The sequence below is a fragment of the Pan paniscus genome, chromosome 1 (assembly GCF_029289425.2).
Source record: "Pan paniscus chromosome 1, NHGRI_mPanPan1-v2.0_pri, whole genome shotgun sequence".
In the NCBI taxonomy this organism is placed as follows: domain Eukaryota; kingdom Metazoa; phylum Chordata; class Mammalia; order Primates; family Hominidae; genus Pan; species Pan paniscus.
In genome coordinates this window covers 152241964-152268534 of record NC_073249.2, presented here as the reverse complement: position 1 = coordinate 152268534, position 26571 = coordinate 152241964, and the positions used below count along the sequence as shown (strand labels likewise).

The following is a 26571-nucleotide window of genomic DNA, read 5'->3' as shown; positions in this document are numbered from 1 at the left end:
CATCCAATTCATCAGTAAATTCTGTAAGCTCTACCTTTAAAATTACTTCTAACTCATTCCACCATTATCTCTTCTCTGGATTAAAGCAGTTTCTGATATTTTCCCCACACTCCCTTGTTTATTTTTCCCATAAGAGTTACTATTAAATCATGGCAAGTCATTGCTCAAAACCCGCTTTAGAAGCTTCCCATCCTTCTCAGATAAAAGTTAAAGTCCTTGCAATGACCATAGGACTCTACATGGCTTGGCCTCATGGTCTCTGCGACCCCATCTCCAATTTCATGGTTCTATTCCTTTTGTGCTGGCCAAGCTACCTTAGACACAACAAACACGTGCCTGCTTCATGCCTTCTGTATATGCTTTTCCTCTATCTCAAAAGCTATTTCAAGAAAGAAATTTTTTTTCTGGTTTCTGTTCAAAAGACATCTTATCAGAGAGGCCCTTCCTAACTATCCTGCATAAAATAACATACTCTCCATGACTCTTGTCTCCCTTCACTCCATGTATCTCCCTTACCCTGTTTTGTGTTCATCATGCTGACCATCTCACATATATTAATTGCTTTGTAGGTACGTTATTAGCTTTTCCTCCATTAGAATAAGTTCCACAGAGACAAATACTTTAGTTGATTCACTCTTGTGTTCTAGCTTGGCATCTAGCCAATACTTTTAGAAAATATGAAAGCCCACAAGCAAGACTCCTGATTTCAAACAGAATGTTCAGTATGAAAGCTGATAACAGTCAAAACTGACCTTTTATCATGCATTTTGTTATGCCCAAGATTGAAACTAAGGGAGATAATGAAAATTGGGTCAAACAGTAATGCAGGCAAACCTAACCTCTAAAAGGCATAACCGAAAATGTCCAGTCATGTAAACCAGATGCTTGGCACACACTTTAAGGCTCAGTCTAAAACCAGTTACTAAGATGAATGAGGAAAAACAGACACACAAACAAAAACAACAAGCAAACAAAAATATCTCTCTCCTTCCCTTCAGAAACAGTTCTTAAAGTGAGAAGACAGGAGAGATAGAAAGTGAAATAATTTAAAATGCGCTAGCTTTTATCTTCGTTATATAACACCTCTGTAAGTCTGATTTATATCTTATAATTTCAAATTCAGCACACCATGTTACAATAAACAACCCTGAACCTAGATATTGTAGGCCCATCTATACTGAATTTCCTTAATAATTGTGAAGAGAAATGCATTAGTAAAAGCATTCAAAGAAAAATGTAGCAAAACTTGCCCTCTACCAAAGGACATTTGTTTTCATACTTGTAGCAAGGAGATGATCTCTCAACACACACAAACCCAAAGTAGCCTCGTTTGCCTCCAAGCCTGGAACCTTTTTGATGCTTGTATTCACAGCAGGAGCTTAACCTGTTCACCTGCATCCCATTCAGGAAAAAGGTGAGACTGAAGGGGAAACCATGATGCCTTTTGGAAATAAACTGAAAGGTCTCTGGAATTAAAATAGAAATACATTAGTGAAAGCAACTGACTTCGGACTAACATCTGTTAAATCATGTTTTTCTATTAGATAAACACAATATTATGATCTAGATCAGGGGTGTCCAATCTTTTGGCTTCCCTGGTCCACACTGGAAGAAGAAGAATTGTCTTGGGTCACATATAAAATACACTAACACAAACAATAACTGATGAGCTAAAAACAAAAAAAAAGTTCTTGTATAAATCTCATAATGTTTGAAGAAAGTTTTCAAATTTGTGTAGGGCCACATTCAAAGTTGCATGCAGCCTGTGGCCCACAGATTGGACAAGCTAGATCTAGATCATCTTTTAATTTGAGGACAATTTTTAGTGATAAAATTGCATTTGATTACTTTTATTTGTAATAAATACTCCAAGTTTTTATAAAAATTCTTTGATTTGTAATAAAATAATAATACCTAAGGTTACATGAGCACTTACTGTGGCAGGCATTATGCCTTATTATCTTGTTATTTTTCAATCATGTGAAGTGGGAATTTTTCTATTACTAGATTCTAGGTCAAGAAATTAAGACTTAGAAGAGTTCAGTAATTTACTCAAGATCATACAGTGAGTTGGGGAGTTAGAGCTTGAATCCAAACATCTCTGTAGATTCCATGCCTCTATCTTGCTATGCTATCTATTGATAAAGCAGTTAATAATAAAAGGCTACTGTGAGCTCATTAATACATTTTAAAATGCTTTTATTTTTAGTTGTGACTTTAAATATTCTAAAACATACATGAATGAAGCAGTTATTTCATCTCCAAGCTATACTCAATTCTGTTTGGATTTGAGAACACTTTGTTTTCCCCATCCACCCAAAAGTCCCACCAATAAATTTAGAACCACTGCTTACAATTAATAGTTTTTAATCATTCCAAGTCTTTATAATGTTATTTGCAAAGCCTGCCACCCTATCCCCACAGACGTCCTAAACCCTAAGTCTGGGAAACCTTATTCTCTGCAGAGTGACTCAAAATCCTGTGTCTCATGAATATTTCTTACGTCACTTCCTAAAAAGAAAAAGAAAAGAAAAGAAATAGAGCCTCTCTGGACCCTTCCACATCTGCCAATAATAAAGTTAACAATTTTCACCTCTCTACTATGTACGCATTTCCTATTGTTGCACTTACTACAATAGACTAAGATGTAGCTATACCAGTGGTTTTCAAATTTTAATGGTGTATCAGCATCACCTAGAGGGCTTGTTAAAATACAGATTGCTGGGTTTTACCTCTGTTTCTGATTCAGTACGTCTGTGGTAAGAACCAAGAATTTGCATTTCTAACAAGTTTCAGGTGATGCTGATGCTATTGGTCTAGGGACTGCCTTCTAAGAACTCTAATCTAGACATTAGCTGCTTTACATGTTTGTGAAATCCATAAGAACTGAAGTTGATGCATCTTTTTTCTCCAAAGCCCAGGACAATGGCATAGAAGGCTCCCCCAAAATAATGAGTGAATTATTATTTTTTCAGTTATTTAGAAACACTGTGTGTACCACATTTTTTCCCTAAAAAAAAAAAAAAACTCGGCCGGGCACGGTGGCTTACGCCTGTAATCCCAGAGCACTTTGGGAGGCCGAGGCGGGTGGATCACGGGGTCAGGAGATCGAGACCATCCTGGCTAACACGGTGAAACCCCGTCTCTACTAAAAATACAAAAAATATTAGCCGGGCGTGGTAGCGGGCACCTGTATTCCCAGCTACTCGGGAGGCTGAGGCAGGAGAATGGCGTGAACCCGGGAGGCGGAGCTTGCAGCGAGCCGAGATCACGCCACTGAACTCCAGCCTGGGAGTCAGAGTGAGACTCCGTCTAAAAAAAAAAAAAAAACTCTACACTAGATGCAACTCATTCTAAAGAACAGACTTATTAAAAAGGTAATTCAGTCATTTATACCTTGGTATTTCTGATGTAAAATTAAACTAGGAAAGAGAGAGCTGAAAAAGGTTAGAGTCTGGGAAAACTAGGATACAATATTTTAAAAAATCCTTTTGTCTTAATGATAAATGGACTCCTCAGGTGGTGAAAGCAAGTTTGATTGTTTTTGTTATAGAAGCTTGATTCTACATTCCTGTAATATAAACCATTCTGCTGCGGTATCATGCTCCATAACTTCCTAAGTTCCCAGTTCAGGAAGAGAGTGCACTTAAGGAAATGTTGAGAAAGGGCTCAGGAAATCAACCCCTAGAAGTGACTGCCCTTCCATCGGATGCTAACGTAGCTGGAGAGTATGCCCAGATATTACTCCATTTTGTTTTTTCATTGTTTTTCAGACTTCTAGAACAAGAACTGACACCGTTTGCCTTTACTCCTTTGTTACTTATTTTTGTATTTTAAATACAGTGACACCTCCCCATCCTGACTTGATGATTTCTTCATGGAGCAGTGGAAAGAACGTAGTCTAGAAATTAGAAGGTTTTGGTCCATGGCACACGTGAGTATATCTTGGTGAGTCATTTAACTTTGTTGCCTTTCAGAATTTTCACCCATAAAACAGAGATGGGGGTGGGTAGAATGTGCTAGTCTATCCACAACACAGTCTTAAATATTTTAGAATGTAAAATATTAGAAAGCATTATATATGATTATAATTATAATATTTGTACAGTTAATTATTTATTGTTCACTGACAGTTGGTAGCACTGTTTTAGGCACTAAAGAGAAACAAAAATACTGAAAAATATCAAATGTGTTCTCCTGACTCAAAAAGATATCATTAAACAGGAGAGGCAAAATTAATATATCAGTCTTCTGGATTGCGGTCACCAAATCCTCTCTTTCTTAAAATTTTATCTCTGGAGAAGAACTAAAGGCTTAAAACAAACTGAGAAGCATGTATTCATGAAAAATTACTGAACTTTAGGTAATGGGAATCCATGCATTTTTGCCGGGGCTACTCTTATCTCCAACATCTGCTACCGCCTTATCACAGCAGTTCTAATAGGGTAGGCCAGGCCACAAATAACCAGCCGCTTTGCTGTCTGTGGGGGTTGACTTGATTTAGAGTGCAAGGAGAAAAACCTTTGGCCTGTGGTATGACCAGTAATAAGTAGGAATCTCAAAGGAAAGCTAACAGGGAAGGTCAGAGGTTCTATGGGCCTGTGACTGTAGTTTTGGGTTTTTTTGTTTGTTTGTTTTGGTTTTGGTTTTGTTTCTTTGAGAAGGATTCTTGTTCTGTCGCCCAGGCTGGAGTACAGTGATGCAATCTCAGCTCACTGCAACCTCTGCCTCCTGGGTTCAAGCTATTCTCGTGCCTCAGCCTCCCGAGTAGCTGGGATTACAGGCACACAGCACCATGGCCAGCTATATATATATATATATATATATATACACACACATATATACACATATATATATTGTATTTTTAGTAGAGATGGGGTTTCACCTTGCTGGCCAGGCTGGTCTTGAACTCCTGACCTTAGGCAGTCTGCCCGTCTTGGCCTCCCAAAGTGCTGGGGTTACAGGCATGAGCCACCACAACCAGCCATGACTGTAGTTCTAATAAGGGCAAGCAACAGGCCAGCGGACAACTAAAAATTTAAAAGGAACATAGAAGCAATAAACCAGTCATAGAAGCATTTGATAAGCTCCCTATATATCCCTGGCTAACTGGAAGTGGCATGGATCAGAGAGGGCTCAACCTCTTCATACATCTCCAGCCTACCAGTAGCTTTCCCTTAGGCACAGAAGAAACACAAGAGAACCTGGTGGAAAATAAAAGTTGGAGCATACTTGAAAATTGCCCACAGTTTGAATGTACCCCTGAACCCACTGTAGTCGGCTGAATTGTGTCCTCCAATAATTCATGGCCACCCAGAACCTCAGAATGTGACCTTGTTTGGACATAGGGTCTTCAAAGATATAATTAGTGAAGGATCAGGATGAGATCATCCTGGATTTAAGTTTGGCCCTCAATCCAATGGCTGATGTCCTTATAAAAAGAGGTGAGGACACACACAGACACACAAGAATAGCATGTGAACACAGAGGCAGAAATTGAAGTGATGGAACCACAGGCCAAGGAAGGCCAGTTGACAGAGTTAAGAAGAATGCTTCTTGGGGCTTTTCAGGGAGTATGTCCCTGCCAATACCTTCATTTTTGACTTTTGGCCTAGAAACCCACAGGAGAATAAATTCTTGATGTTTTCAGATATACTTTTGGGGACGTTAGCAATGAGGTATAAAAACACAGAGACTACCCCAAGAGTCCAGACTAAAAAATAGCAATATAATATTTTTTAATCTGAGAAAAACATGGCTGGCTCTGCACCAGGATGATGAAGGCTAAATTTCACAGATTTAATTTTGGTAAGTTACTAAAAAAAAAACAACAAAAAACAAACAAAAAAAAAAGGAAGGAAAAACCAGAAACAACAATAACCTTTGATAGGGAAAAGTCAGAATCCAGAATTCACAGGAACTTTAAAATAGCACCTAAATATGTAGTTTTCAACAAACAATCAAAAGACATGTTAAAAAAAGGGAAAATATGACATATACCTAGAAATAAAAGCAATCAAAACCACACCTAGGAATCTAATCAAGAGCAACATGTATCTACACAAAAACTTGTGTTTTTATGTTCATAGTCCCAGACTAGTATCAATACAAATGTCCTCTAACTGGGGAATAAATTTTTAAAAATATGGTATATCCATGTAATGGAATATACTCAGCAATATAAAGAGAGAGCCACTACTGATACTACAAATATGCATGACTCTCAAAAACATTACGCTAAGTGAGTGTAAAAAGACAAAAGACTACCCATGGTATGATTGTGTTTATAGGAAATGTCCAGAAAAGAAAATCTGTACAGCCAGAAAGCAGATCAGTGTCTTCCTGGGGCTGTCTATGAGACAGGGACCAACTGTCAAAGAGAACAAGGGAACTTCCTGAAGTGCTGGAGATGTCCTACACCTGGTTTGTGATAATGGCTGCACAACTCTGTACAATTCCAAAAAGAAATTGAATTATACGCTTACAATGAATAAATTTTATGGCATTTAATTCACACCTCAATAAAGCTATTTTTTAAAACTGAAAAAAAAGTCAATGATAAAAGAAAAATAAGAAACAGGGCTGAGTGTGGTGGCTAAAGCCTGTAATCCCAATGCTTTGTGAGGCCAAGGCAGGGAGATTGCTGGAGTCCAGGAGTTTGAGACCAGACTGGGCAACATAGCAAGACCCTATCTCTATAAAAAATATTTAAAAATTAGCTGGGCATGGCTGAGATAGGAAGATCACTTTACCCTAGGAGTTCAAGGCTATAGTGACTATGATTGTGCCACTGCACTCTAGTCTGGGTGAGAGAGAGACTGTCTCTTAAAAAAGAAAAAAATTAAAAACAGTTAATATAAGTCAAAGCACAATGAACTGCTTCAGTTTTGAGTGCTGACTGAAAGCTATTGGGATAAAAAAGAGTAGAAGTCAGTGAGAAAGCTGCACAGCCTTAATCTGAGTCCTAAAAGATGGGTAAGATTTGAATTTGAAAATGAGAAAAGAGAAAGTATTATAGACAAAGGAAATAGCACAAGCAAAGGAAAAATAATAGTGTGTATGGAACAAGTGAAGCAGCTGTATTTGCCACAGCATAATGACGAATGCACAGATAGATGCAACAGGATCCGGTTATGGAAATACAGGAAAATGAGGCAGAAAAGGAAGGGATTCTAAGAAAGCCAGAAAAAAAATGTTACTTTATTTTGCACTTAAAATGAACCCAGGAAGCCATGGTTTGTGTTGTCTGAAAAGATAAACATGGCAAATAAATATGCCTGTGAAGAAATTGTACTCTACAAGTAGCAGGAAATACTCAGTAACTTAATAGGTGTATATAATAAACAATCAGCTTGTGGCTTGAAGTCTAAAATCAAATTGCAAGACATCATGAATTACCTGGGAATAAAGGATGCACTTGCCACCTTTCTAAATAATTAATTTTATTGTTACTTCTAATAAAAAGGCAAGATGAATTAACGAAAGCCAAATCTTAATGAGTTTACTGCTCCAAGCACAATGTTAAATGCTCCCCCTCCAACTTTTGTTAACAGAAATATTTTAAAACCCTATTCACATTTTACTGAATCATGCACAGCTTTGATTTGTAGAAAGGGCAGATTCTTTTCAGTCCAGCTAAATTGCTAAGATTGCTGAACCACAAGTCAACTCTGAGCCACCCAACTTTTCAATTTTGAACAATTACTTTCCTGGCAATCAAGGGCAAGCTGAGACAAAATTATTGCATGGACAGGATTCAATTATTTAAGTCCCCATTCCATGCTATTATTCAAGACTGTCCAATGCTGTAACAAAACGTCCCAGCATCAATATGTATGCAAAATAACACTGACTCAAGTAACACCCTTTCTCCCATAACCTTTGGTTTTTCACTCTCATCACAGAGTGTACATCGTCTACCAGAGAATCATTTAGCTAAGCCTCATTCTTTTTTCATTTGTATCTATCACATTTTCCAGCAAATAGATGTTATATATGCATTTTGTTGAATAAAGTGTGATCTAAAGTCCAGGACAGTTTTCATCACATTAATTCCGACTTTACAGCTAATTTCAGCATTCTCCTAAATCAATAGCTGAAAGTTATACTTTAGAAAAATAAGTGTATGTATCTATGCCACTATCATTAGGGGTTTCATCCCACTTATATCATGAAAATGTAGGAAACTCCATGCTACTCAGAATAGCTCACTGGGGCTGCCTGGAACTGATCAAGGGCCTTGCACCTAGCCAGGGGCTCAGGATTTGCTCTCGACTCTGGTCAGAGTGTTACCTTGGGGAGCCACTCCACCTCTGGAATCATCTCATTTTCCTCAACTACAAAATGAAAGGAATGAACTCTGGAATGCTACAGCAAAATAAACAAGGTAAATTGCATTCCTACCAAATATATAAAATGGAAATGGAAAAAAACAGTTTTTGACATCATTGAGCATCATATTGTGTTTCACTTTAAGTTGAAACTATCAGTTAAGTGTTTACCATTTTTGTGATGCAAAGTTTTACATATGTAATTCCTCAATATGAATTTATAGTCTCTCTTTAAGGACATGAATTTTATTTTAAGTAATAGTCACTGTCTTCAATTAATGAGGGAAATCAGAAAGACTAAAAGTAAAAATTCCATGTTTGTCCCCAATTCTCCCCGTAACTCCTACCAAGATTATCCAAATACATATATTTCTTTTAATTAGTAAAAATGCTACTACTTTTTGGACCCAGTTTCTTAAGCAAGGAAGTAACAATATAACCCTGTAAACACTATTTCTTTTCACTGCTGCTCCCTTGAACTAAATATTGAAGAAAAACATTACAGTATAATTTGCAAAAACCTATATCTCATATAAACATTATCCTATGCTGACAAACGTGGATTTATGATCAAATGAAAGCAAACATGTACTAAAAAGCTATTTAGCCAAATTCTCCACCAAGTTATTTAGGTGTGATTCACCCTGCAGTTTATTGGATTTGTGATTTTATCTCAACATACCTCTAAAGAACAAATTTCCAATCTGGTATTTTTCTCTTAGAATAATGTATGGCATAATTCACTATGGCAAGCCAAATAGTTAACTTGTAATTTCGGGGACACCTTATTCGTGCAACATTTTAATGATCATATATCTCCATCCCAAAATTAATCTGTTACCAGGTTAAATCACTCCAAATCCTTTCTTCCACAATCTGCGAGAGTAATTGCTGCTTCAGTTTCAATCACAGAGCAGTAAATCTAGATTTACTTTTAGGCAGCTGGTTTATAAGTCCCTGGATATGCATAATTTCATAAAGTGATTGAAGTCATTTTGATATTATATCAACAGCAGCTTATCTATAGCATCAACTCCAAGCAATTAAAAAACATTCACATTTTATGTGTACCTTTTTCAAGTAGTTTGCCTTTGTAGACACAAAGGTTTTCCCCACCACAGTGCTGCTGATAAACTTTAATTTCATCCCGGAAGTCAGGATTATCAGAAGATAGGTGCACATTTTTCCCCAAATAGATCATTGTAATAGCTGCATTACTATGTAAGGATGTTTTATGAATCCTTCTTGAATCCTGAAATAAACAAAAAAATGAGGCTTATTAACGAATTACTTTCTAATGAGAGTTCTTACCTGACATTGTAATATGAAGAATAAAGAAGGTTATTTTTAAGTACCTATCAACAAAATCTAAATAAAGTGTCAATTTACAAATGCACAAAAAGTCAAACCCTTTGCAAAATAAATCCTCCTAAATAACTATAACATACATGTTTTGGCTTTGTACTTTTAATGTAAATAATGGGGATTTGGATAGAGTTTGTCATTTTTTACTTTAAGTGCAACTGTGTGGGGAGGTGTGTGGGAGTGTGTTTGTTATATATAGCAAAAATTTCAATGACACCAAGAAGAAACTTTTGGCTCTTTTAGCTGGTTCTCCAATAAAAATCCAAACAAATGAACTAAATAAATATTAGTAACATCATTTTGTTTCAGTTTGAACTGACTTAGAGATTTAGCAATAGTTTTTGTAATTGGCTGCTTTATCTTTACAGCTGAGCACTGACAACACATCCTTCCCTGGGTTTATTCCATCTGAGAGGGAGATGCACATGTATGATTTCTTCTATGGTCATTCTGAAGATCGGTGTCATCAATAATTTGTGCTTGGGACTATCCAGTTTCACAGGGGCATTCAGTTGATTGAAAATCCAATATCAATATTGTTTATAGTATCAAAACAATCTACCGATCAAAGTCTCTAAAATTACTACAAAAACCTATTTGATATCCTATGGCATTGCCCAATTTAAATTATTTATAAAATATGCAGTAAATGTGTATGCCAGAAAATCAATGTCCTAGGCATTGACTCCTAATTAATTGTTTGAAATATTTTCATAATAGTGAATGAGCACAGCGTTTGCCTGACCTCTACGAGGAAGAGGAGGAAGTAGAAGCAGAACAAAGGAAAGGAGAAAGAGGCAGAGAAATAAGAAAGGCTGAGAGGGTTGAAAGACTTTAAGGGGGGCTAGTAAGAAAATTGTAGGCCTCTAGAATTGTACACAGGCCAGCCTTTCCTTCTCATCTACTTCACTTTCCTAAAAATCAATTTTAAGCTAGACAAAAAATGTGCAGAGACCAACTTTAAGTGGATCCAAGGCAGTAATTTGAGTTGATTCCATCAAATTATAGATGCATGAGAAGCATGCATTTTCTAAAGAATAACAACACTGCAACAAACATTTTTGAAGGAACTACTAAAATATTTCCATCTCTAAACTCATCCTCTTCCACTTCAGATAATTTTTTTTTCCATTTCATTCTATTCTCTGAAGCAAAAGCCAGAGGAAAGAAATCTGATGGAATGAAATTCTGCTAGCAACCATCTGAAAGTATAAATGAGGGAGAAAGTCCAAGATTTAAAAATTCAAGCAAATTTTCTTGCCTGTTGGAAGGAAGAGCTCTCAAATAAAGAGATAATCAAGAGACATATTACAGGGCATCAAGAGCCATGAAAGTAAATCAGCAAACTGGATAATTTCTTGCAGATTAGAAACTTCTCCCTGAATCACAGTTGAAGCAAAGGGGATGATGCCAGGTCTGACTCCTACTTGGAAAATCATAATCCCATGTTTCCTCTTGCCTGGGCAACTGTGGAGCTGTGACATGCCTGTGTGCAGCCCACTGCACAATCAGCAGACCTCAGGCAAATCCAGCTCCAAGCTGCACCTAGCACCTTTAATGAAGTGACTGATTAAATAAAAGCATCCCCCTTTTGTTAAGCAATACTTTCTGAAGCAGCATGGATTTAGAGGCAGCCCTGTGAGTTTGTAGGCGATAAGCACTATATAAATACTAGGTAATAGTGGGATTAGAGTCAGGGAAAGACCTGTGTCCTGTGTATGAAATGAGAAACTGGAAGGAGAAACTTTTAAAGAGAAAAATACAGGAAAAGGTAGCCCTTTATCCTTTTCATTTCCTCTTATTCATATTTCTTTCTGCTAAAGCTTATTTCTGATGGTAACATCTCTTTTCTCTTGGGTCTCATTATTTCATTCTCTTTTTAAAAAATATTCCCTAATTATTGCAACCAGGTAAATTTTTTCTGAGTTCTAACAGAAGGCCCAAGTGACAGCTCGTGATTAAATATACGCACTAGGAAACAAACAGTAGTTTCTTTCAATTGACTGAACTGCCTCTATACTTACCATCTTGCAAAGATATAATGACCAGAGACAAATGAAACTTTAATAAGGTTTCTCGGCCCTTTCTGCTATCCTCAAGTAAGTATCAAAACCTTCCATGAAAATTCAGTTCCATTTGAAGAACAGGAACAAGGCCTCATGCCCCTGCATAACTAAAGCTCTTCTTTCTGACTTCCTTCACCAGTTGCTTATGACTTTCCTTCTCATTTCTTTTCAGATTTCTCAGGCAAGTACAACTGAGCTGATAAATAAACAGCAAGCCCATTGAGTGGTTAACCCATCAGTCATTATATATTTGCAACATTTTGCATTCAATTGATATACTAAGTTTTCACTGAAATCTCTTTTATCCATGCCCACACAAACAGTATAGTGTCAAAGGGCCTGTTCTTGTTGGTAGTGTTGGGCAATAACTCCTCTCCATCTTCTTCACGAAGCCCTGGTGAATTCTGGACATCAAGTAGGGTGACCATGAAATTTATCATCCCAACTTGGACACACAGTGAAAGAAGTGTTACTAAAAATTAGGAAATGGGGGGGAAAGGGGCAGAATTTTGAACTATTCCAGGAAAACTGAGAAGTATGGTCACCCTATGAATTAGTCTCCCCACTTCTAGTCTGATATCCCTCAAAATCTCCCTCCTGTTGGAAATCAGAGTGATCTATTGTTATTAAACAGATCATGTGACTCTCCTGCTTAAAGCTCTCCAGTGATTCCCATTATCCATGGGATAAGTTCCAACATTCCCCAGGCAACATAAAATGTGTTATATTTTCTAATACCTACTATCTCCCAGTGATTGCAATTTCTCATGCTACATTTAAATGTCTGGCAACTGAACTGATTGTAGTGGCCCAAACACTATCAACTACTTTTAATCTCCAGGCCTCTACAATTGTATGAGTCACATGATATTGGAACTATTCCCTTGTATTATCTCTCTCTCAGTAGATAAGGATGACGTCCTAGTGATCTTCATGCCCCCAGTAACTTGCCAGTGCTGATGCTTAGTAAGGACCTAATTAACATTGATCCAACTGGACACAGACATGGAACAATTAGGCATTCCATATTCTGTCCTTTCCATATTCTGATAAAGCTACAGTAGGTTGGTTCTACCCTATATAGGAAGCTTGCTACATTTATAGAAACTCAATAGTTACCAGAACAGGAAAACTGATTCACAGTGTCTTGTTAAACCAAACACCAATTTTGGTTACTATTCCTTGCTAAAGATTGATACAAAACCAGCCTGACCATAAAGAGTGGCAATCCCCATGTTGATGCTGGTGGCCCTAGAGAGAGAAAGTCTGACACAAGCCAGAGTAAGAGTGTTCATATCCCAAAGACTTAGGAAGCAGCTGGTTGTATGAAAACCTCACAGCACTACATTACACATGCTCTTCCCTTTCTCTTCTCTTTCTCTCTGGTTTTGCCTCCCACTTTGCTTTTAGTATAGTTTCTCTTTTCTTTTTCTTTTGGGCCATTTTTCTTACTACTATGTAAACTTTACCTCATGCTTATTCCTAATGTGCCCAGAAGCACCTCAATCCTTACAGAGGCATCAGAGCTCTAGATTTTTCAGGATCTATCTCACCTGTTCCTTCCCACAGAAATGATAATAAGGGTTCCTGCTCACATTTCCTTCCCCACTCCCTCTGCTTCCTAACCTACTCTGGTGCTTCCTTGTGTGGCTCTGCATGGTGTGGTGTAAGAGTTATTATTAACATTATTGAAGATAGGGTCTTGCTGTGTTGCCTAGGCTGGAGTGCAGTGGTGCAATCACAGTGGTGCAATCACTACAGCCTTAAACTCCTGGGCCCAAGCCAACCTCCTGCCTCAGCCTCCTTAATAGCTGGGATTACAGGTGCTAGAGATTGGGTCTTGTTATGTTGGCCAGTCTGGTGTCAAACTCCCGACCTCAAGCGATCCTCTTGCCTCAGCCTTTCAAGTCACTAGGATTACAGATGTGAGCCACTGCACCTGATCTTGTGATGGTTAATTTTACCTATTAATTTAGCTGGACTCCAATGCCCAGATTGGTAAACATTATTCTGGATGGATCCCTGACCAATGCATGTGGTGTGTCCCCTCCTCTTGGGAACTGTGAGTAACAATCTATCTTTTTGATGGCAATTGTCTCTTAATCTGTAAGTCTCACCATACCTGAATAATTTTTAAAAACCCACATTTTAAAATAGCCATGCAGAACAATATACCTACTTTCATTAAGAAAGGGCCAACTAGTGAAGGTTTCAAGCAGTAGAGGAGCATGTTGAGAGTCTTTCCATAAAGTTTAATTTAGCACCATTATGTAGAATCTAATAAAACCGAGATGAATTTTGCTTATTCCTTTTTCCCCTTTCTGCTTTTCAATCTCAGTTCCCTGGTTCTATCTGCTAACTTCCTACTGATCATTCAAAGCCCATTTCAAATGCCACCTTCTCTAGGAGGCATTCTCTAATCTCCTCGGTCAAAACTAATATTTCTTTCCTCTATGTTTCTATTGTGCTTTATTTATATCACAATTATAGGACTCATCACAATATATCATGGTTAATTGTGTATATATATATATATATATATATATCTGTCTCTCTTGCTAGACTGCAGTCTTTCTGAGAGAAACAGTTTAGTCTTACCCATCTTGGTAACCTCAGGACCTAGCATATCATTTGCCATTATCAACAAAAACTGGACTGAGCTATATTCTCATTTAGAGGCAGGACAAGTATATAGATGATTGCAATAGTTCCATTAAGAGATTAGTTAGCAAGCCCCTGAACTAGAGATGTAGCAGTAAGGATGAAAAAGGATTATCAGGTACATGAGCCACTGTTCAGGTGGCATCTAGAGCTGTGCCATCCAGGACAGCAGCCATTTCCCCCATTTGGATGCTGGGCATTTGAAAGGTAGCTCATTTGCTGTAAGTATAAAATATTCATTGAATATCAAAGACATAGTATAAGAAAATAAATCATACTTAATTAAAATTTTTCATATTGATTACATGTGGAAATGATATTTTAGATATACTTGATTAAATAAAATATATTAAAATCTTAAAATTTATTTCATGTTTCTCTTTATCTTTTTAAATTGACTATTAGAAAATTTTAGAATTGCATATGTGGCTTGCCTTCTATTTCTATTGGACATCTCTGATCTAGAGAACTTAGCAACTAGCTTGATGTGCAATGCACAAGGAAGAAGAAATTATAGATTTTGAGGCCAAATTACAGGACAAAAGTTTGTGCTTTAAAATAAATAAGGCAACTGAATGGAGAAACTGGCTTAAGTTATAACCATGTTGAATTTGAGGAGCAGTAGGACCTATCAATTGGGCATCTGTAATTGCACAGGGCTTATTTGGTACCTAGGAGGTAGATAGGGGGCTTTCATGGAAAAGTCTCAAACTAGTGTCATAAACTTTTTGCCCTCTCTTTCAAAAAATGTATAAAAAATAAAAGCAAACTTTGTTATTGGTTTCTAAAATAGATAAACATAACCATTAAGTAGGTTCTTATCTGGAAGCCTGTACTTTCACTTTTATAAAAGCTATATATGAAACTTTCCACATTTTCAGCAGGCTGCTGTATAGAGTAGGTGACTGGTAAGGTTAGACCACCTCGATCCTGAATGAGAACTCAAAAGTCTGGAGGTGAGTGAGGTAAACCTTAGTGCAAAATGTAACTAGCCTCATGGATTCTGTAAATGCAGTATAAAGCTCTGAAGGTGCTAGAACAAAACAGGACAAAGCAACAGAGTCCAGAGACAACTTGCTGGACTGTGAGTCGTACCACACCTTGCCATTTGGCTCTACTGATCATCCCCAGAGACATGAATCACAGAAGCCAGAGACCATGTTGTTCTACACATTCATAGAGGAGCAGGTGGTGGATACCAGCAAGCCACATTTCATTGCTTTTTACTCTTTCTTTCCTTTATTTAAGAGCCTTTAAAAGATGCTTTGCTGGATGATAGTCATAAAATGAAAGATGAATTTATGTGTAAATTAGTCACAAGAGCCATCTCCCCTTAAATGAATCTTTTCTATATCTAAATAAACTAAACTCAAGTATTAATGTAAAAGTGTGTGACTCTCCCCACTGAGACAATTTTACTCGATGCCTAAGGATCAGGGCTGGAGTCAACTCCAACAGACATCTAGCATGAAATCATGTGTGAAGATGACTACATCTTGAACAGAAAAACAAGTGTAAAGGCTGAAGCCTATAGGGATGGGTAGATTTATGGATGAAGATGAAAAAGAATCACAAAGGAGTAGGACAAGAGGTAAAAGGAGACCCCGAGGAAGCATGAAAACAGAATGCCATGAAAGGCAAGAGAGGAGAGGTTTAAGGAAGAGTCAATTAATAGCATAAAATTCTACAAAGAAACGTCATGGTAAGTTAAAAAAAAAAAAACTAAGATGGTAGAAATAAGTCTAAATATATCACTAAACAAAGTAAATATACTTGGACTAAACTCATTTATTAATAGAACAGAGATTCTCAAATTGAATCAAACACAATCCACCCCTATGTTACATAAACATATTTAAAGCCTAAAGTTTAAAACCAAAGACACCAAAAGACTAAAAGTGAAAGGAATATATATACACATATGCTTATACACACACATACATATGTGTATATATACGGTTGACGCTTGAACAACATGGGTTTGAACCACATGGGTCCACACATATGCAGATTTTTTTCAATAAGTATGTTGGAAAATTCTTTGGAGATTTACAACAATTTGAAAAACTTGAAGACAAACTGTATAGCCTAGAAATATTTTGAAAAATAAGAAAAATGTATGTTGTGAATGCATAAAATATATGTAGATGCTAGTCTGTTTTATCATTTACTACCATAAAATACACACAATTCTATTATAAAAAGTTAAGATTTATCAAAACTTACACATACTCTTAACAGACCATGCATGGTGCCATTTACAATCAAGAGAAATGTAAACAAATATAAAGATGCAATATTAAATCATAACTGCATAAAATTAACTGTAGTACATACTGTACTGCTGTAATAATTTCATAGCCACCTTCTGTTGCTATTGTAGTGAGCTCAAGTGTTGTGAGTATCCACTTAAAATGCCATGTGACACTAGTCATGTCCACACGAGCAATTCATCTCTTTGGTAAATCATCTATCAGAGTAAAAAGTAATCTCTCAAAGTTCTTATATATTTTCCATCGTGTTTAGCGTAATACTGCAAACACTGAATAACATCATGGGACTCAACAAAGTTTCACTTGGAGAAACACTCCAGGAAGCAAAGTCATGACATTACAAGAAAAGGTTGAATTGAATTCTCTAGCTGAGGTTGCTCACGGGTGGACGATTCATTTTGTAAAGAGAAGACATAACTTATGGTATTGATAAATACAGTACAGTAGTATAAATGTATTTTCTCTTATTTACAGTTTTCCTAATAACATTTTCTTTTCTCTAACTTTGTAAGAATACAGTATATAATACAAATAGCATACAAAATATGTGTTAATTGAATATTTATGTTATTGGTAAGGCTTCCAGTCAACAGTAGGTTATAAGTAGTTAAGTTTTGGGGGAGTCAAAGTTTATATACAAATTTTCGACTGTGCAGAGAAATGACACCCCTTCCCCCCATGTTATTCAAGTGTCAACTCTCCATATACAGTACACACACACACACAGACACACACACAGACACACACACACTAATCTAAAGAAAATAAGAAGTATTATTAGACAAAATAGATTTTAAGACAAAAAGTAATATGACAAAAAGGATCTCCTCACCAGTAAGATTAAAATAATCTTAAGTCTGAGAGCATATAAGATTTTCTAAACATTTACAAACAGAAGTTGGCATAATTACAAAGACAAATTGACAAATCCATAATTATAGAGAATGGATTTTCATTATAACTCAAGAATTAAGAGACTAAACACATAAAAAGTCTACAAATGTAAAAATATGAGTAACATAATTAACATTTATCTATTGGACATTTATAGAACCTTAATTTCAACATTTAAAGGATATGATTCTTTCCCAAAACTGAACATATATTAGCTCACAAAGCAAGTCTCCACAAATACGACGGAGTTAAAATCATACAGATCAAGAATAAGATGCATTTTTAAAAGTAGTATTCACTGAGCACAAAAGGAGTTCTTAGAATTGAAACATGGCAGGAGAAAAAACTCAGTAGAATGTGTGGAAGATAAAATTGAAAAAAAACCTCTCAGCAAGTAGAACAAAAAGACAAAGAGGTAGAAAGTAGGAGAGAAAAGCTAAGAATCTTAGAGCATCAGTCTAGTAGTTCTAACATTCCCAAAATAGAGATTCCAAAAAGAGAGAAAAAGGTTTTTTTTTTTCTTGGAAAAAAAGAAGAGTAAGTCAGACTGAAGCCCTGTGACTCAGGAGACAGACATGATAAGGTCTGTCAAAGCCAGCATGCCTGACGACACCATGCTGTGCTTCTAACCTGAATGCAGAATCCCAGGGGAAGCTGGCTCAGATGCTTATTTGTGCTTCACTTGTCAGGACCCTGGGATGAAGAGGCTGCTGCTCCCTCCTCCATGCCCAGCTACAGAAGCCCATTCTCCTGGTCATTTTCCTGCTGGACATCCAGTGTCTGGCTCACACTAGGACCCCACCAGATACCTTGACACACTCATGACCTGACCACTCTGACTTCCCCAGAAGGGGCTTTTAAAACTGTTTAAAAACCAAACCCAGGCTGTGACCCAAAGATTCTATTCGCTTGTTTTCTTCCAGAAATAGCGTCCTTTCATTACAATGCTAGGTTTGAGCTTATTTCTGAAGTTTTATGCATATAAGCGATAGAACTCTAAAGAAAAGCAGGGACATAGTTCACAGGGAAGTCAGCATGGTGCTTGCTCTGGAAAAATTAAAGAATGATGGGGCAGGAAAAAGGGGGCTCTTGCATAATATGATAGTAGAGTTCATCGTGAAGGTGTAGTGAGTGCATGGTGCTTGCTTGGTTATTGTTGTTGAACTTGTACATATAGATAAGACTTTATATATTCTTATGGCTTGTGAGACATTTAAACTTGTGTTTTAAAAGAGCATGAACAGGTAGAATGTATCCCAGTAATACATTTTAACACCCGAAAATCAAATCCTGCCCCCCAAGTGTTTCAGAATGATGAGTAAGTCATTGTTTTTGCTAAGTGTGAGCCACATCTTTTGAGAGCATGTTCATTGGCCAGGTAGAAACCAATGCCAGCATGCAGAGTGAAAAATTAAGTTAGTGGATATGGTAGATTCTATTATTGTTCCAAATATTCACTGCCCTTTTCTGTGAGAGACTGATAACTTCCTACTCCATTGAGGTCAGTCTTGGTCAAGGGCTTGCCAAATGGCATTCAAGTGTAAGTGACATGTGCCACTCCTGAGTGGAACCTTAAAAGCATTCTGTGGTTCTGTTGCCCATGAATGAGGCCAACATATTCCAGACTCCTTCATTCTGAGCTGTTCCTCCACTCTGGGTCCTAGAATTACAGCTGACCATAAAATTGTGAGCAAGAATATTGTTGTAAGTTGAGTTGCCTGGGGTTGTTAGACTAAGCTCCAGTAAACTGCTCTATAGAGAACTTACTAATGAAGAAAAGATAAAACAGAAGTCTAAGGTTGCAGCATGTGAGGAAATAATTTGCTCTTTTATCTAAGGCCTGGATATGTTGAGAGACAGAGATGAGTATTAGAGGAAGGCAGCAAATCCAAATTAGAGAGAATGACAGATAGTATGAGCTACCACTGACAGTGAAAGAGTATCTGATCAAAGATGCAGGGCAAGGGTGGGCCTTGGGGATGAGAGAGAAAACATCCTGTCAAAGACAGCAACCAAGGGAGAGAATTGGTAAAAGTAGAGTTGAAAAAAGGAAATTCAAGCAAGCAGGAAGAAGATGGTCCCCATCTTCTGAGAAGGTTAGAGGTAAGGACAGCTGCTGGGAGTGAGATGTGGACATGGGGTGAATAAGGTTCCTGAAAGTGAAGTTGGTTTTTAAGAATCTATGTGCATGCTGGCACTTCACTTCTTGATGGTCAGTCAGTGAAATGTTGACCCAGCTTATTTGCCAATCACAAAACTTTCATTTAATTGCTATTGGTTGTATATTTAACATAATAAAAATGAAGAGATATTTTGCCTTCTTACTAGCTTGTATGTGTATAAAGTCCAACAGGCCTTAAAATTGTTTCTTCTATTAGTATTTTGAGGAAATCAGTACAACAAACTGTAATCTCTTAAAAAATTACTGAAATAATTTATCTATGTATGATACAGTAATTTGCCATAAATTGTTCAAAATAAACTATATTATGTTTTTGGGGTATATCAAGGTTTCTGAATTTTTACAAATTAGATGTTAAGATATTTCTAACAACATGTGACTGAACAGGTGCATTTAAGGAAATAAATGATTTGGAAATACGTATTGGTCAAATTAAATTTGACCACAAGAATTGTTAAATCTTTTATTATTAATTGTGCTAAACTCATTATGCAACTGAATTACTCAAGCCTTTGGTTTCAGATACATTCAAGCTTACTTATAAAATTGTATTTCTTTACACGCAACATTTTGCATGCAATTTCCTCCAAATTCTTTTACTGCAAACCTGGAAATCTAATAGTGCAATGTAATCTGAGAGAAATTAATAAAAGAAAAATTCGTTCCATAATCACCTTGGTCAAAAGAGGTTCTAAGCCATTTGGAGCAGTGGTTGGACGAAATCTTCTCCTTCTCCATGTTTCAGATCTATTTTCTCTTGTGATTTTCCCATTTGGGGGAAGTGGAGGAGGAATAGGCATCATGTAACTGTTAATGTTTGGAAGTTGATATGAATTCATTCTCTGTGAATTGCCTATGGAGTTCCTGAACTTCATCACTGCCTTCTTGCCCTGTAATCATATTTCATCACATAAGAACCAATGAAACAGAATCAGTGACTCAATGTAACCCAAATTTAAAGACAAGCCTAACTGATTGACATTGCATGCAAATACAACTGATATCAATAGACAAACTCAAAACACTCCAGTCTGCTGAAAAATGACACTTTGTAGTATCTGCAGCAAATTAAAAATTCTAACCTTATGTGGTATATTTTTTAACTAACATAAAGTGATGACACTTTTATAGTACTTTTGGGGTTTTTCTTCAACAATCCATTAAACCCAATACAATTAAACAATTTAAGATCAAGAAGTTTGAAGTGTGCTTTAAAGCAGAGCTTTAGTCCAGTTAGCAATAGGAAATTAGGACTTTTTTCATATTATTATTTCAGGCATCTAGGTATTAGAATATGCAGGGTTTGCAAAGCTGTAAACAAACTGGCATGTACTGTTTAGCATAAATAACTCATGTACTATTTAGAGTAAATTATTACATTTACAGAGGAAAAATTAAAATATTTATCAAAATTTTAAGGTATATATCCTTTGACCTAGAAATTCTAGTGGTAGGAATAAATCCTACACAGATAACTATACAAGTTCACTAATATAAATGTGTATAAGGATACATATACACACATGCACACACACACACATATATATGAAGAAGTTAGTTGCACAAAATGTAACATCATATAAGTCCATCAATAGGAAGATGTTTAACTAAAACTTGCTTTGTTCCTATGATAGATCTCACCGGGCTTAAACAAAAATAACATGAATATATTTATCCTGAAATAAAAAGGTTCATATGGTATGACCATAAATTTCTTTTAAATAATTTACGTGTGAATTCTGATTAAAAACAAGAATGACTGAAAAAACTTGAATGTGGGGCTACCTTTAGGGATATCCCTTCATATTGTTTTAGAGTTTAATCAGCATGTACTATTTTAATCATTAAAAAACACTAAAGGTATAGTCAATAATTACATTTGTCAGGTATAAGTGAGTCACTGAATTTTCACAAATTGGTAATTTTTGGGTATCTGAGGTAGTTTCCCAAATTTTAAGGAATATTTAAGTAGGTTTATCTATTTTGCACCAATTTATTTCTATTTCTACAATATAAATTTATATTGTACTTATGTTTATTTTTAAATTTCTAATTAATTTTTGATCAACTTAGTTTGTATTTTAATATGCTTATTGGTGAAAAATTATTTTGTAGAAAGGAAAGTCACTCTCCAAATATCTCTCATTGCTAAATGAGCAAAAGGAACTTATAAATGAAGGGCATGGATAGCCCATATTTTGATTTAAAAAAGCATATGAACCGAAAGAGATTTAAGTGGATATTCACCAAGGAGTTTATAATTGTTAGAATGGTTGATATTGCATTTTGTCATGCTCTAATTTTTCTTTTCTTATATTTTCCATTTTTTCTGTAAAGGAGTACATTTATATTGTAATAAAAAATAAAAATAAGTAAAAAATAATGACAAGAAAATCAATGAATCTAGAACTTTTTGTGTTTAAGGATTTAAAACAAAATTATTTCTGAGTAGGCATCAATCAATTACATGCCTTCTTTGGAAATGGTTTACCAGTTTTTCAAAAAAATTAACATGTTGTTCTTTACCTTGCTTCTTTTAGTTCAACAGCATTTTGGACATCTTTTCATGCCAGTGCAAGTAATAATACTTTTTAAATGTACTTTAATATAACATAACAAGTTAAAACAATACCCTATTACTTAGGTATCTTCCAATTGTTCACTTTTGCAAATACAACAGTACAAAATATTCTTGAATCTGTTTCTTTACACATATTCTGTATTCGTAGGATAAATTCCTACATGTTAAAATGCTTGAGCATGTTCATTTAAAATGGTGATAGATATTTCCATATTGCCTTCACAAATACTTGTATTAATTTCTACTTCTACCAATAATATATGAGAAACTCTCATTCTAACATCATTCATTTTCAATCAAGTCATTATTTTTCCTCATTTGCATCTCATCCCGTCTGTTTTTGGCCAAATCACTTTTGCCTAAATTAAAGACTCTCACTCCTGCTACTTAGCAAAGTTCAACCTACTTCTATCTGTTGTACCTTCAAGTACTTTCAACATGTATATACTTTACTCTTTAAAAAAGCAATAAGAGTTTTTTGAGTGCTCGCTACATAATCAGCAATGTACAGAATATTATTCTTCTTTAGGAGCTTCTTGTCTGATTTTATATTAAATCATTTTCATCATCAATGCCATTGAAAAAAATTACAGATAAGACATAATCACAGTATACTTTGTCTGTGAACATTACACTATAAGCTCCAATAAGTTACTTTTGTCTGTCTTGATGCCTAAGGCAGTACCAAGGCCATCATAAATGCTCAATAAATATTTACTAAATGAAAAGTGAGTTTAGCTAGTTGACATTATTGTGGAATTTATCTCAATCTTGTCAGCACATGACAGCTACCATTAGCTGCCTGTCTTTCAATAATACATACCCCAAAAACTTGAAACAGGAAAAGGCCCTGTAAAGATTCAATTAGTAAATCTATCCAGTGGCTCAGAACAGATTTGAAGAGTCACATTAAAGGAAAAAAAAATTGCTCCCCAGCCAGCAGAGCTTAAATAATACCTGATTGATGGTGTTCACATGTCTAATGGGACAAAGTATTGATCAAAGTAGCACTAATAATTATGGAACTTAAAAAATAGTATAATCACCTTGGCAAGCATGAAAAGCACCCATTCGAATACTATCTAGGGGAGAGGAAATCCTACTCATTGGACTTTGAATATTTCTAGTCCTAATGGCAAAGTTACCGCTGGAGGATACAGAGGGTTTTAGCCAAAGACCTTTGAGTTTTCTGGTACCTTTGGCTAGCCCATTCCCAAGATGAGATGGGTGTATCAGGCCGTATAGGCCTTATACGATTAACATTCTATTACACTATCTCCCCTCATTCTGATTCCATGCTCACTAGGCAACTTTCTCATTGTGATTTGGCTTCTCATATATGTCTGCCTACTAGGGGATAATGCACTTCTTCTATAAGCCTTGACTATGACATCTCTTGGTGAATAAATAGCCCCTGAATATCATTGAGTTGCCCATTTTCATTTATTATCTAGAGAAAAATGAGCTTGTTTTGAGTTCATTTAGTTAGCCTGGACAGTCTCACAAGATGTGACTATTCCTGGACCCTGGCTAAAACAGGAAATCTCTGGGTCTTCAAAGTGGAGACCAGAGCCTAGAAAGTGTCAAACTAATTGACATATGACTCAAGAAGTTCCTGCCTAACTGTAAGCAGTCTTCCCTGGATGAAGCACCACCACTTTTGGATTAATTTCTCTTGGTTTCTAGAAAACTATTATTAAATTAACTGAAATAAGATTTATGAAAAGTGCTTCAGAAACTGAAAAGCATATTAAGAAGATTAATATATTATTATTTTTAGAGTTGTATTTATACTTTTACTGTGAAACACAATCACTTGTCTGAATTAATTTCTTAGTGTCAAGGTTATCTGCCAATTAAAAATAAAAATATCGTAATTTCGTATATCTTGTGTTTCTTAAATGAAACATAATCATTCCTTTGAACATAATGACAATTGTAGTCATGTCACAGGTTTTTTCTTAAGCTGGCAAAATTTTCTTCATTTTAGAAAAATTAACAATACTTTCTCTAATTAGTGAATGTACTAATTCCTCCTCCCTATTTAAGTAACTCATGTTTCATGGTTACCATACCTCCTTCCTCTGCTCCATTAAAATAAGGGAAAATTATCTGAGATATAACCTTGAGAGGGTAGCAGAATCAAGCTCCTATGTGTGATAAACTCAGCGTTTTTTAAAGATGGACATTCTATTCTTTCTATATTCAACATTTTAAAAGTCAAACTTGAAGCAATTTCATACATTGATGGGAAAGTAAGTTGGCATGCAAATGCAAACCTATTCTTGGAAAGTTTCATTTTCTAGGTTTCATGCGTTTAAAATTTGGAAGAAGTCAACACTAGGTCTTTTCTGATAGAAGTTGTATCTGGTTCAGAAAAGTTTTCCCCTTTGTTTTTCAATCAGCCTTGTAAACTAAGGAGAAATCACCATGCATTATTACCAATCTATTCTTTACTTTTTTGCTCAGTGACACAAATTACAGGCCTTCCCATTTGAGTAAGACATAATTAATCACAAGTATGTAGTAAGTGTTTCATACATATACAATATAATTTTCACTGTGCAGATTTTAATCGAATATAATACCTTGACCACTGTAATGACCTATAATAATCTACTCAAAAATTAAAATATATTTATTGATAAAAATAACATTTACCCCAATGGGAAACAGAGCTTCATTTTCCAGCAATGAAGTTTTTGATCTGGACCTTGAAGTTACCTTTGGAACAGTTTCTACTGCAGGATTACTGGGAAGAGGCTGTAATCGAATTGGAGGCTGCATATTTCCTGGAGCAGTATATGGTCGAGGGGCTGTCTAGACAATTAGGGGAAAAAATTCCATTTAAATTAGTATCTTGACATGTTTCCAGAACCAATTAATAACCCAATAAATTGCCTAGAGTAATTAATGGTGCCTTTTTACTGAACAGATTAAACTTTAATTATGTCCTTCCATTATACATACCCTTATGACCCAAAGTATTTGTTAAAACATACGGTGTTGAAGTCCTCTACATAACTAAATGCCACAATTATAGAGCATTCTAGACAAAGGAGATGTCCTCCATTACATTCCTGTATTTTCATTCATACTGCAAACTTGCTGACAATAACTAATTTATGCTCTTCATACAATGGCTTTGCTCAATTTAATGTTACGTTGAATAACGTTCCTATTTTAGAGGTCTAAAAGGATATTATTGGAATGGACTCATTTCTGTCTAAATGTCTTCAATATAAACTCTACTCTGAATCTTTTAAGCCTTAAGACTGGTGCTGAAGTAAAAGCAGACAGTATAATTCAAACAAAAGAGGAAAGGAAATGCATTACAATTTATTCAACGGCATCCTTGAAATACTAGGAAAACAAAAATAAAAAAAATTGTAACTGGCAACTTTGGAAAATGTATATAAAATTGGATATGTTTTCTATGCTAGATATTTTCCATTTGTCCCTCTAGATCTACCATTCACCTTTTCTGGCCTGACCTAGACTCTGGGGGTCACTCCTTTCGGGACTACACACACTAACCTCAGGACTGCAGCTGGAGTCCACTAGTGACAGGCACTAGCAAGAGATGAAATTAGGGTCTTTCTTCTCCTTGACTCACCCTGCAGGGTCATAATGGGCCAGCTGGGTCCCTCTACCAAAGTCCACAGCTCCTACTGGGAAGCCCTCTCCCAGCTACAGGTACTAGCAGCTGGTTCTGGTGTGCAATTCCTCTGTTCCCCCATTAGGCCTGGGTGCTGTGGCTCCTGATATGCTGACCCTAGCATGCTTAGCATCCCTAGTTGGTTTTCCTTAGCCCTGCCTACTTCTTTGCAAATAGCTTATTAAACACTTTCTAATTACACTGTTTGAGCCATCTGTCTACCTCCTGCTGAGCCACTGACGGATGCATTTTCTAATCAAGAATATACCGCAGCAAATGCCAAAAGTGCTTGTATAGTGCATTAGAAGTGCTTTTGGGGCATTGAAAGAATATTGTTAGTTTAGTATAAAGATTAGCAATGTGGCTGGGTGCAGCGGCTCACACATGTAATCCCAACACTTTGGGAGGCCAAGGTGGGTAGAACACTTGAGCCCAGGAGTTGGAGATCGACCTGGGCAACATGGTGAAACCTTGTCTCTACAAAAAATGCAAAAATTAGCTGGGTGTGATGATGTGCGCCAGCTACTCAGGAGTCTGAGGTGGGAGGTCACCTGATCCCAG

The 26571-nt window shown here is 36.1% G+C and overlaps 1 protein-coding gene and 1 long non-coding RNA gene across 5 annotated transcripts in view; one reads left to right on the top strand and one right to left on the bottom strand.

Annotated features, from left to right (window-relative positions):
- The window catches only part of LOC134729632 (uncharacterized), a 49204-nt gene extending 34415 nt beyond the window's left edge, over positions 1-14789 (top strand). For both annotated transcript variants that reach the window (XR_010110897.1, XR_010110898.1), the window contains exons 2-3: positions 3844-3934; positions 10064-14789. This is a non-coding gene — a long non-coding RNA (uncharacterized LOC134729632). The remainder of the gene's footprint in view (positions 1-3843; positions 3935-10063) is intronic.
- Positions 1-26571, bottom strand: part of ERICH3 (glutamate rich 3) — a 105824-nt gene that overhangs the window by 43242 nt on the left and 36011 nt on the right. The window contains exons 6-9 of one of the 3 annotated variants that reach the window (XM_003830584.5): positions 25014-25172; positions 20446-20661; positions 9402-9582; positions 1280-1466 (exon numbers count right to left, since the gene is read on the bottom strand). In XM_003830584.5, coding sequence (XP_003830632.5) covers positions 1280-1466; positions 9402-9582; positions 20446-20661; positions 25014-25172 — 743 coding nt within the window. The remainder of the gene's footprint in view (positions 1-1279; positions 1467-9401; positions 9583-20445; positions 20662-25013; positions 25173-26571) is intronic. The other 2 variants (XM_057303124.2, XM_057303125.2) reach the window with 2 other exon arrangements.